Source organism: Frieseomelitta varia, unplaced genomic scaffold (genome assembly GCF_011392965.1).
Source record: "Frieseomelitta varia isolate USP_RPSP 00005682 unplaced genomic scaffold, Fvar_1.2 scaffold_198, whole genome shotgun sequence".
Lineage (NCBI taxonomy): Eukaryota > Metazoa > Arthropoda > Insecta > Hymenoptera > Apidae > Frieseomelitta > Frieseomelitta varia.
The window spans coordinates 393976-407423 of record NW_025109727.1 but is presented as its reverse complement, the minus strand read 5'-3'; the positions used below and the strand labels follow the sequence as shown (position 1 = coordinate 407423).

At 39.0% G+C, this 13448-nt stretch overlaps 1 protein-coding gene across 2 annotated transcripts in view; it reads left to right on the top strand.

The window, feature by feature from the left end:
• The first annotated feature begins 285 nt into the window (after window positions 1–285).
• The window catches only part of LOC122526834 (photoreceptor-specific nuclear receptor-like), a 28087-nt gene continuing 14924 nt past the window's right edge, over window positions 286–13448 (top strand). Inside the window, exons 1-5 of one of the 2 annotated variants that reach the window (XM_043650401.1) lie at window positions 286–726; window positions 828–990; window positions 6493–6928; window positions 12398–12501; window positions 12916–12948. In XM_043650401.1, coding sequence (XP_043506336.1) covers window positions 870–990; window positions 6493–6928; window positions 12398–12501; window positions 12916–12948 — 694 coding nt within the window. In that variant the 5' untranslated portion in view covers window positions 286–726; window positions 828–869. The remainder of the gene's footprint in view (window positions 727–827; window positions 991–6492; window positions 6929–12397; window positions 12502–12915; window positions 12949–13448) is intronic. The other variant, XM_043650402.1, reaches the window with a different exon arrangement.

Here is a 13448-nt window from a genome sequence, read left to right as displayed (position 1 = left end):
GAAGGTAGGCGTCGTCTCGTGACGCTGGCACGAAGAGGGTGGAGGGTTGGAGCTTTGGCCCAGGCGTCAACCGACGCGAGGGGGTGCGCGCACGCGCGGCGTCGGCGAGCGTCGTCGGGCGAAGCGCCGCGTCAAACGTGCCGGCTATAGGTTAAATCCTCCCGCTCCTCGTTTTTGTTGTTTTTCCGGCGTTGCCTCCTGATCCCGCCTTCAAAAGTGCCAACCGACCAATCGGTGGCCCCCTGGCACGCGGGACGCTCGGCGTCGAGGCACCTCTGCAAAAGCCAGCGACCACGTCGACCTCCGGTGATACGGGACGATCGAGCCGAGCTAACCGTCGATCTTTCGCCGGGAGACGCGAAGACTTCGAGACGTCATCCATCGTCGTCGTCGTCGTCGTCGTCGTCGTCGTCGTCGTCGTCGTTGTCGTCGTTACTCGAGCCGACGCGGGCTCCATCGCAGTTCCCAAGAATCTGTCGAACCGATCTGTACCTCTGAGAATACGTGCTGACGCGTATTCGAATTTTGAGGGGGGGGTTGGTTTCTTGCGTACCGTCGGGATGAATCAGTGTTTCGTTGAACGTTTCGCAGGACGAACGACTCGACGTTTGGCAAAATCAGTGCGAAAAGTTTGGTAATACTTGGAATAGTATCACGACGATTGGACACTGTGCGTGAGTGAAATTGGACCAAGAGTGAAATTGGTTGTAACGGTCTTGTAACTAGGTGAGGAAGATTTGGAATATGAAGTATGACGTGGAGTCCTGTTAGATTTGATATTTTATTGATGCAGTATAATAACGGTAAGGTACTGTGATATGTTGCAGTATATTGCCTTTTATATAACGAGGAATGTTCGTTGATACACCATGAATGGGACAACGCCGGTCACTACTTCGGAGGAACACCAGCATCAGCATCAACAACCGCAGAATGAACCACCCCCGGAGCATCCGAGAAGTCCTACCAGCCCTTTGAGCATTCGACACGGTGAGTTGACACGAATGAATCGTTATTTGGGAAGGAAGGTTGAAATAAATGCAAGATTGATGTTAAAATCATAATTAAAAGAAAAAAATTCTTCATTCTGTTGGCATCGATATAAAAATAAAATTTGTACATGTTTCTAAATATTTCGACAATTTTATCGTAATTTCTAACCTTTGTATCAATTCTTGTAATGAACATTTACACTCGGTTTCTCCAACTTCATCACAAACATTGCTGTTAGAATCGACTTCTCGAAAGGAATTGTATTTCATCGGTATTTTTGATTAAAGAGTTATTTGTTTCAGCCATTTTCTACAATTTAATTATTAGAATAGAATCATTTTGCAAGAGGGACGTTGAACTTCTCGTCCTAATGAAAGAAATTTCTTCTATTTTAAGATCACTTAGTGCTGTTCTTCCTGGACGATGACCCGCGCGTTATAGTTACGATTAGTGTCCTCTAGAATCGATTGTCCTATGTACCGCTTTTTAGATAAACTATGTTAAGGCAATCATATGGCCCGCACGCGGTCGCTACTTACCTCACAATTCAAGCTTCTCATAATACTCGATCGATCGAGCCAGAATTAAAAAAAATCATATTTTTTAACTGTTTAATCCAAAGTACCGATAAAATTCAAGACTGTTATTTCAGACGTGAAAATATCGAGGAAGAATTCACTTCTGTGATCGAGGAAAGGAAAACATTGCGTCATAGTGTTTCAGAAACAGCAAAACATTGCTTCTCAAAATTATTCCACATTAACAATTATCTATATTTCTCGGTTTAGAATTATCATTTAACGAGCATCAGACTCGTCGCACGTTTAGAAACGAACAGTTTCATTAACGCACGTTCAAAGCGGCAAGCTACACATATAAATCAACCCCCGACGTACTTTTATGCGAATCGTAGTTGTAGGGTGACAAGTGGAAAAAGAGGGTGCAGCGCGGCCAACGAAATTATGCCATTAGAGTAATCAGATTTCGAGTGACCCGAAGAATTTAGCAGTGCATGATTTTCCTGAGCGTCAAACGAAGAAAGAGAGATCGTTGCCTCTTTGTGCATTCGAATCAGATGGCAAAGGCGCAGATTTATTTTTACCATTTAAACTTTATCACCAAACGTTCTATCAGTCCTCTTACTTGGAAATTTCAGATTAATTCCAAAAATTTGCAATTAAAATATTTCGACGTGTTAAAATCGGGATACAAGTTATAATTCCAAAATATTATTTTTATTTCTTTCATATTTCATATCTTAATCTATAATGTTATTAATATAATTTTTAATATTTTGCCAAATTACATGTAGTTTTCCATTTCCGAATCTATAAAGAACGTAGTGACTGTAGACATCCAGTAAGTACGCCGAGACGAATTTAACCAGATGTTCGAAATCGCGACTCGTTACCGTTGCGAGACACCATTCCAGACGAGGTCGGTGTCTCCCTAATGCGGTAACAATTAGTCGAGATTGGGCGAAGGGTGCGAGGGCGGAGGGTGGTCGAAGTGGTGGCCGGTAGTTACGAAACCCCTTCTTTTTTTTCCTCCCCCGAGCTTCTCGGCCAACGTCCCCTTTGTTGGTCGTCATTTCGCGCGCTACCTCACCCTCCCCCATTCCTCGATGATCCCATAATACAGGGGCGCAGGTGGCGCCTTGCCATCCGCCAGCATTGATATGCTAATGAAATTTGACGCCCCTGCTTTCGTCTAGCGTGCACGTCGCGAGGTTCGCGTATCGCGCGTTGGTCACCATACGGCAGCATAATCATTTTTCCCTTCTCCTCTAACCTTATCCTGCCACTCGCGGTGGCATTTCGCGAGCTGCCGTCGAGATTTGATTAGCCTTGATGGCGTGGCGTTGCGTGGAGCTAAAAGAGAGGCAGGAACGAAAGAAATGAAAGTTCGAATAGACAGGTTCATTTCAACGTTATGTGATTTCTAGCGCTTAACAGCTGATTAATAATATTACCCTGACGTCGAATTTTCGAAAAGAAAAGTAGCCAATTGTTAGGCTGCGAATTTAAACGCGTTTGCAAAGAATTTTAAAGAATTTGTGTGAAAATTGTAGAGTGGTTGTATTCTTGATCAACAAAGCTGAATGGAAAGTAGAGACTGCGGAGGATTACAGCGAACCTTAGAAGTCATTTGGGGAAGGTTGAAATGTGCGTCTCCAGGGGTGGATGATACTGTAACAGGGGATTTATTGGAGAAAATTAGATTGATAAAGTGGGAGAGCCTCGGAGTCTGATTATTCTTAACGGAGGATTTGGAATAACAAATTTGTGTGGGCTTTAATCAACCCTTTTGATGTCTGCTCAATCTTAGAATTTCAAAAATGAACTGGCGGACAGCAGTGAATTAACGAATTTCGTTAATTTCAATTCATGAAATCAATTAAATTTGGCCTATGTCGATGGAGGAATAAATAAAAAGATTGTAACAATTTCAGTGGTAAATAATTTCGTTTCACTAATATCTGGCAGGAAGAACAAAATTCTAGCATCTAGATATGCATCCACTATGTCGCGCGGTATTACAGGGGATTAAAAATGAGTGGACAAATAAAATAGAATTCCCATTGGTGACCAGTGTTGGTCGTCTTTTTAAGCGGAGATTTCACGATATCGTAATTCGCTGGTGTGTGTATGCGTACGCCGGTATTAGGGTGTTAACGAGATCGAAAAGCCGACACGCTTAGGACGTTACGTGAGTCGCATTAATAAGATCGTCTCTGAGTTCATCCCCCGTAACCGTAACGACGAAACCATACGATTGAATTCTTCCTGATGTAGCCGGATCACGCGTGTCAGCGAACGATTCAGACGTGCTCCACGGCTTTGATCATTGATTACGATTACAGATTGGTATCTCTTTAATCTGATACTGTAAAGTCGTCACGGCAATTCGCAGTTTTCTGCCACGTGTGTGAATCTTTTGTAAAAAAGAAATTTTCCCAGATAAAATTGTTGTACGATTTGACGTTTTTCATTAGAAAGTAAGAAATGTTATCTTCTGAAGAGATGACTGATTTAGTTCTTGTACCTGTTTAAAAATTGATATAGAAAAGACATTCTAATACCTTATTATATCTTAATTCAGAACATTACTTAGGTCACGAACTTTTCAACCTATGTGGCTATCATTTTTATATTTTCCAAACTTACGTACACTTTCCTTCAATTATCAACTAATTTTCTACCACTGTGTCTCCTCTCTTCATGCAAGAAAATTACAAACATATCTCAGTGATAAATGATTTAACAAACAGTATATAACAATAATAATTTTTCTGTTCCCCGAGAAAAAAAAAAAAAGAAAAAGAGAAAAAACAGAAGAATCCCTACGATTTAATTTTCCATTTTTTCTTTCCTTCTAAACGAGCAACTGCAAAGCGGCAAGTGCAATCTGTCAATTTTAAATAACCGCGCGGACTGGGGCGCGATTAAATTATTTCGCAGCGCGTCAGGAACGGGACCCTAACCTGATATCGACCTGTTGTCGATTCGCATGGTAATTCGAACGGATCCTATCTGACCCCGCGGCCATTAACGAGACCGGAACGAGTTTTCGATCGGGCACGATGCAGCCGACAAATACGATTCCGGGGAGATCTCGCGCTTCGTCGGGGGCTGCCAGCGTGACTAATAAACGCCGGAGTAGAGAGGCGAAATCACATTTCGTTGATCACGCAGATGTTCTGCCGGTCTCCGTTCTCTTTGCATTTCCATCTTTCGATTAATATCGTTAACGTGCCACGCGTCAATAGTGGAATTTACTTTCCTTCCAATCGGAAACACGTTCAGTCTACGTATTTCGTTAGCTACCTGATCTTATAATCGTGAACTGGACTGCATTGAGAATCATTCATCGTCATTGAACCGCGAATTTATACTTTCACGAGTCTAATAAAAATTTGTATCATTTATCAACCGTATTGTTACACTGCTGTTATATTTTATGGATTATTATATGGATTATGCTTAAACTTTTTAAAAATGAATAAACATCCACAGTTTAATTATCATTGAAATCTAAATCTTCTGTCGGAGTGAGTTGAAAAATTTGTAGCCACAGGGAGAAGTAACAAATAACGCCACGAGGAAATTTTGCTTTTCAAACAATTATAAAACGATAATTACAATTTTTAATGGCGATTTTTCCTTTTCATTTAAATCGTTGGAGTAAGTTTGGGGGTCTAAACTTGATTCAACATTTAAGACAGGATAGAGAAAGGAGCACTTTGTATTCTCCCCATGACAAAATCGTCTGGCGTTTCTCTTTCTTCTAAATATTTATGCCGCGGTTTTTAAGAACTCATTTCTCCATGTAAATATTGTTTGCCCTCGCGATCCAGTCGGTAAGCCTTAAGGGAATGCGAAAAAAGGAACCACGAGTCTCGTGGGGATGGAAGTGATCATAGTCAATTGTACAGAGATGCTACCAAAAAGATTGTCGAACAGTAGCAAATTGCTATTTTCCCTCTTTAAAAAGAGTTTACTATAAAATAAAAATATTTCGAAATTTTCAATTATTTCTTGTACGTACTTCAATAATTTTCATCAACAGTATCTACAGATTTCTCTTTCTTATTAATATTATTAAACTATTTTTAAAGTGACCGCACACAATACACAGAAATAAATACAACGAATATTCAAAATTTAGTGCTCGTCGCGATATTTGGCGAGCTAAAATTAATTTTTGGCCTAGATTCCATTTCTTTAATAAAAATATAAAAGTACTGATAACTGTCGTATCATTGGCCATTTAATCAGCCATAAATCTTCAGGATGCCGACTAACTGTTCCGTAAATTATTCCCTGTGAACCGTAACGTTTGTGTAGGAGTCATGGGCGTACAATTATTTTATGTACAGTCCCGGTCCCCTTCTTATGAGAATCAATCAAGGGTGGAACCGGTGACACGAACGCACGAAGAGATTTCTGGGATTAGGCGAACGTAACAGCCATCTGATCGAATAGGATGAATCAAGATCGATCGTGAATCGTAAGCTCAGGTCGTAAATCTCAAATTGTTTCATTAAAATTACACACTATATTCAGAAGTTGCTTGATTATTATTTTGCGATCAAGAGAAAATATAGATGTTTCTTTGCAATCTTTGGTATTTACTAAAAGCACAAAGAAGTGTATAAACATGTTACGTAAATATTCGACGCGTTTGTTCAATAAAGATTCAACAATTGTATAAAGTCTGGTCACCAGACTTTAGGAATCAATTCGTAAATATTGGCATTGAAATTACTTTACGTGAACAATGTGAAACGTAAAATTTACTTAATGCAAAAGGTAACGAATCTTAAACTTCCTTTCATTCGCCGCTCGTACAATTTCATTGCTCTCTCAATCAAACGTCACGTATTCACTGTCCACAAGTGAATACACTTTTGTCAGTTACTACGTTATTTTATGAAAAATGAAATATTCCATCGAACGACGGGGAAACCTAACTGAAAAGCCATTAATTTGCTTTCAGACTCGGGCGAGAGCAGCGTCATCTCACCAGGATTGCCAGAGCGGTACAGTCCTTTGGGAGCGACAGGCTCGACCTCGAGTCATGATCCCTATGCCTCGAGGTCTGTCCAAGAATGTCCGGTTCCACTTTGCAGAGGAATACCTACGGATTTCCCACTCGCGAGATCACCGTATTTAACCGCTTTGGGCAACGGACATCCTCATTTGTTAGGACAAGTTCAGCAGCAGCAACAGCAGCAGCAGCAGCAACAACAACAACAACAGCAACAGCAACAGCAGCAACTGCAACCGCAACATGGCAGCAAACCACCGCGCAGTCTCGGCTTGATATGCGTGGTCTGCGGGGACACCAGCTCCGGGAAACATTACGGAATTCTCGCCTGCAACGGATGTAGCGGTTTCTTCAAAAGAAGCGTCAGACGGAAGCTGATATACAGGTGAGTTCGATGAAAGACTTTAAAAGACGTGTGTTTAAACATAAAACGAGATATTACGAGGACGTTGGATTTGTTCTTGGATCTTGGATTATTCATTCTTTCGATGAACAACCTCTTTATATTTATAATATTCTGGATTTAGTGTGAGAGCAATATTTTTTTCGAAATAGAAACTACTGAATACAGATATACCATACGTGTATATTATTGCTCACGAAACTATTCGATCGTTTATATGATTTTTTTTTTAATGAACATGTTACAAATGATAAAATATTCAGTACAAATGCATGCTTCGTAGATCCAAATAAGATCTTTTTCTTTAATCTTTAGAGGGAATTTTTAACGTATACAAAATTTAACATACTAAATTGTTAACATATGCAAAAGATGATTATTTGTGCTATTCATCTTTTTGCGACAAATAACTCGTAATTTAAAAATCTTCTTTCGATACAGTGTTAATAAAATTTCAGAATGTTTCATGATACATAAAAGTATTTTTTAATGTAAGTGTAGAAAATTCTTTCGTGAACCACCGTTGATTACTTCTCAAATTGTACTCAACAAACCGAATCGACCGGTTCGCGTTGATTTAAAAAAAAAGAAAACCATCGCTCGAAACAACACCGATGAAAATCGTTTTCCGAGAAACTGTCCACGAGATGGGCAAATCTCCGGTCTTGGTACGAGATAGAAATTAGTCAGCGGATCCTCTTACTCGGCGTTTAATGTCAAACTGGCCAGCCAGTGGCGCCATGTGGTCCAAGTCGAGTGGGCTCATCGTAATACCGGGCAACAATGCGGAACGGCATAATGTTGAACCCTGGAGGACCTATCCACCTAACCCGCCGCCCTGTGTATACGACGTACTATTACCATCCCCTGGGAACGGCCATCCATCTCCATCGGATCCCTCTCAGCCTCGGAATCGCTGTCTGATACGCTCGATCCGTTTTACACGGGGCCCACGTACGAGCCCACCGGCTGTTGGCTCGTGTGCGTGCATCCCTTTGACTACGTATACGTGACTATCGATAACCAGGCAGCCATAGGTGTGCGCGTTAAGCCTGTCGAGGAGATACACGATGCCATGGATGCTCGATATACAAACTATTAACCCTGCCGATGCTCGAAAAATAAATGCTACAGCTTCCAGCACGTGACCAGACTGCGAACAATCGTCAACGAAACCAAGTATTGAATGTCCTCCAGCGGATCTGTCGAGATTTTTGAGTTGAACGGGACGCGGAGAATCGGGCGATAATTTTTAGGTTCTCTTGGAGTCTGATTGGAAATTTTATAGGAACGAGGGAGATGGGTGAAGTTTAGAGACGTTTGCAGGGTTTTCGCGAGAGGTTGAAAGGATTTTATAAAAAATACGTTTGAAAGAAGTTTATTATTAATATTGAGAAATTTATGAAACACTGTAAAGTAACGAAATATTTGTTATCTAAAAATTGTCAATGTTAATTGAAAACGTCACACAGGGACGAATTTTTATTTTATAAAAAAATAATCGTCTATTTGATTTGTTAATTAAAAATCGTAATATGTGACTCGACAGACCACGTGATTCATTGCTCCGTTCTTTTATTCTTCGTTATCAATTCCTATCGGACGAACGTAACGCGGTAAAAAGTGAAGAGCCTTCGCACAGATAACCAATTACTCGAAGGGGGGGACACAGAACCGCGACAGATGTGTCTCGACGTGATGCGCCGCGGTCGCGTATCGACTATAATCGTCAGATTAAAGTCCAACTTCACGGATCGGTTAGATGCAATTTAGTAGATCGTGCATGATCCAGATTGCGTGGAAAGTTCGCACCAACTCCCATTGGGGCACACTTGAATTTTGCACGCGATGGATCAACTGTTCCAACATTGTGTTCGATATACACAAGTGTTTCTCTCTTGTCGGAAGCATCGGTGGCAGATTTCTATCGACGTGAATATTAAAATGTACGTCTTTGACTGATTTAATACACATCATTGTAACATCCAGTTTATTCTTAGCTTGATTAATAGAAATTGGAACTGAATTGATTAAATTTCCACCTACTCATATGTTTATGTACACTGAATATTTATTTCGAATTTATTGGAATATATATTTTTATTTGAAATTTCTCAAAGAACTACATTCATGAACACAAAAATGAAATAAAATATTATAAAAAGAAAATCAAGGCTCGAGAGTAAAATCTGATCCTCGTTATCTCATAAAAGATAATCGTCAAACCACGTTAATTCAATTATTACATCTACAGTTCAATTATTTGCTAATTAAATCAACCTTCAACGTTCTATACTCCTTCGGATTCCCGCATCTCAGAAAGAAGATAAATCATTAAATGAACTCCATCAATGTTAGCTTATTAATTTTTACCTCTTCCAATCTCTGACGCCTACTCGCCACGTAGATCAATCGAATCGGCCTCCACGTTCTATTCTCCACCGTATTTTTGGATCTCAGTGATTAAATGATCCATAGTTGTAATTTCCACCCACGCCAATTTATTAATTTCTTACCTCCTTCAATCTCTAACGCATATAGGCCGACAAAATTAATGATTTCAACCAATCGCTAATTGAACTACAAGTTTTTACAAATTTTCTTCTCCACTAGATTTCCTGATCTCAGAAAAGAGTTAAGTCACTGACATCTCCATATCAATTTATCGATTCTTTTATCTCTTTCAGTCTTTAATCTTTACTTGCCACATGTACAGTGAAAATTTTTGAGAAAAATATTTTTTATTGTTGAATAAAGTTTGAAAACATGAAACAATTCCGGCGCAAAACTGATTCTGTATGTTTCAATTTTTTCAACCAGGAAGAAATCTTATCTGAAAAGTTACAAAATAGCTTCAGTTTCCTAAAACTATAAATAATCAGATAGTAAAGTTTATTTTTACGTTTTTACACTTTACTTAACAATATAATAAGAAATATGTTTCTTAAAAATTTTTTGTTATTGATTCAATGTTGCTCCTTACTGTACATCAACTGAACTTGTTAACTCACCAACCTTCGCATACTATCCTCCGTTAAAGTTTCTTCGATCTTAAGAGAAGGATGTGATCCACCAATTCAATTCATGAATTCTTTATCTCTTTCAATCCCTGACTAAATTCGCTAATTCAACCATACACCAGCTCCCCGCTAGTCCAATCGTCAAGCAGATTTCTATGTCTCAGAAAAGGGGTTAAGTCATCGAAGTGATCTCCGGACGGTGGCGATCTCCGGACTCGATAACAGCCAGCACATGCTTCCGGTAACTCGATGAAGCAAACAATGCCGGGCCAACGATAGAATAGAGAGATGCGTAAATAAATGTATGATGTGGTTCTGAAGGGTGAATGCCGAAGAGTGATTTGAGCGCCTCTCCCCCGTTGTTGCACGGGCCAGAGGCGGCACAGCGGAGGCTCGCTGGGGTGTGAACGCAAATCAATTTGCGAGAGGAACCCTGCTGGCACGGCAGCACGCGGCCACCCTTCGGTGCCCTTCGTGTTCCACCGCCTCGGGACAAGATAGTTTCAGGAGAGGACAGTGGCGTCCTTTCGTCGCGCCGCTGGATCAAGCCGCCTCTTTCTGAGTGACGTTAGTTAAAATCGCGCTAACAGAGATCCACCGCCCCGATCCAGCCCCGGGCCATTACCGTCGAATTACCACCGTGCACATCCTTCTTTTTTTTTCTCTCTCTCTCCCGTTCGTCCATGGGAACCAGGAAGGGTTGACTTTCGTTTCTATTCAATTGTCTGCTCTTAACTGATGAGATTTTGCAACTTTCTCCTCCGATTTCAATCTCTGTTCTTTTCTTGCGTTCGAGAATTTTTTTATAAAGTGGCAGAGTTAAAATTCGATTTTGCGTGACCCTCGTCAATTTTATAAAATATGCGGAGGATTGTTACTAATTTTACATACGTTAGATAGCGTCAAACGTCTACGAAGGAGAATCAATGAGTTTCCAATCGTAAATTATAGAGAAAAGAGAAATTTTGTTATTTCAATATTTAAAGTTTTTTTCGAGTGATTCTTGATACAAAATAGAACGAAGATATATAATACAGCGAATAACAATGATTCACGTGCGTTCGATTTTTACGTCGTTAGTCGGTAGGAGAAAGAAAAGAGGAAGTGATTGTGTGAACACCCTAAGAAACGAAGCATCACGAGACTACCGCGGGATTCGATGAAATTAAGAGGGATAAGAAGAAGGTACGTGACCCCGAGCTGTCGGCTCTTTACGTTAGTCAGCTCGGAAGGATAACCGGGTTATCCGAACAATGAAAGTAATCGAATTTAACGCCATCCTCTGAGTGCGCCGCCAGGACATCCGGCAAGTGCGCTCGAAATTTGTCGCTTTTTCGGAAGGGACAACAGCCATCAAGTTACGATGGTCGTCGATGAAACGTCGTCGTCAAGGATCGATCAACTTCGACAATCGAAAGAGCTTCTTTCCATTCGACTTTTTCTCACTGACAACATTGTCATTCACGACATACGCTCGACATAAAATTATTATTTTAATGAGACTGACAACAGAAATGAAGATCTTCTTAAAAAGAAATTCTTCTAACAAAAGTCACGTGCGATTTCCATACATCTTTTCTGAATTTCATGTATCTAATTACACTTGCGATAAAAGTTTCTATTAAAGAAAATTAAGGAGAATTGAGTCTTGACACTTACGACGAAACTTTGAATTTAATATGATAGCTTATTATTTTAATCAGACTGACAATAGAAATGAAAATCTTCTTAAAAAGAAATTCTTCTAACAAAAGTTGAAGAATACCTGAATTCTCGTGTAATTTAATTTTATATATCGTATTACACTTGCGACGAAAGTTTCTATTAAATAAAATTAAGAAGAATTGAATCTTGACACTGACGAAACTTTGAATTTAGTACGATATGATTATTAATACTAATAAATATAAATAAATAAAATTTTATAATAAATATTAAAAAATATTATAGTAATAATTTAAAATTAATAAAATTATTTATAATTAAAGTAATGAGAATATACTTTTTAAAAAATTATAAGTAAAATATAATTTGTACCTTTTGCATCAGGGTCAATTAATTTATTTTAATAATTTAATTATCTCGAAAATAAATGATCTGAATATCTATAAATATATTATTACTTTTGTTGAATAAAAAAATAAATATATATTTAGAAATTAAATGTTTGTCGTATTTATTAATATCTTTCCACAGCTGTGGAAAACGAAGATGTACATAAAATGAAGATTTGACAAAATTAAAGATAATGATGAAAATTTTTAATTGACCAACGTTTGAATTTTGTTCGACGAGTTAGTAACATTAATAGAATCGAGAAGTTATAGTTATATATAGTTATATATAATACCGTGGGAAAGTCCAGGTAATTTGCGAAGGTTCTTTGCTTCCGGAACCTTCTTATGTATCTATCGCAAAATTTTATGTTCAGATGTCAAGCCGGTACCGGAAGATGTGTCGTGGACAAAGCTCACCGAAATCAGTGTCAGGCGTGCCGTTTGAAGAAATGCATGCAGATGGGAATGAATAAGGACGGTGAGTAATTGAGTCGAACATTACACGGGAAATATATATACACGAAAATTGCCTCGTGTCTTCTATTTCCCTCGTTGCAGTTTTTGTTCCTCGTTGTACATTAATTTAAAGAACAATATTACGACGATACTGTTGAAAGATCATTGTAAAAAGTTCATACATTTGGGATAACTTCTTGCGATGGATAATCTCGCTTCCCGTGCATTGAAAATTTCAGTTTTCAATCGCCACGTTCGACGAAGTTGTTCAAAATGTTCAAACACGAACGGAAAGCGGAAAACTTCAGAATTGATTTTTAGACGAAACAAAAAGCAATTCTGTAAAGGATGATTAAGTTTTCTTATTTAAGCAGCGCTTGAGAGAAACTCGTTCTAAATAGAAACTCGTTTTCTTTTTTTTTGTTACGTTTTAAAGAACATGTCTCTTCCACTTCATGGATGCTGTATGGTGAGCATAAAACAAATTACTTTCCTTTTAATCGACTTTTACGAGCTAATCGAACTGCGTAGACGAAGCGTCGCCGTTTCTCTAACGAAACTTCGAAAAAAGTCAGAAGCATCCATGTTCAAAATTTAAAACTGACCAACTTTCAAATACTACGTCGCATAGATGAAACATAGATCTTACTAAAATTCAAATTAAATGAGAAGCATTTCTCAAATGTCTACAGTCGTTGCACATACCTTTATTTTCCAATTAAATATTTTTCATTCGGCTATATTACACTCTTGACTCCGTGGTATCCACGTCTTCTAACGAAATTCAAAGAAATGCCAATGTTTGTGCCTCTGTCGCTTGAATTTCCTCCTATTGTACCACACATCGGCAATTTCCGCGAATAAACACATCCATCCAACCCGATGGAACAGAATCATCACGGCGGAAACGGAAGCATCCAGGAAACGATATTAATCAAACAACAATCTACAAGCACTGTCTGCAACGAA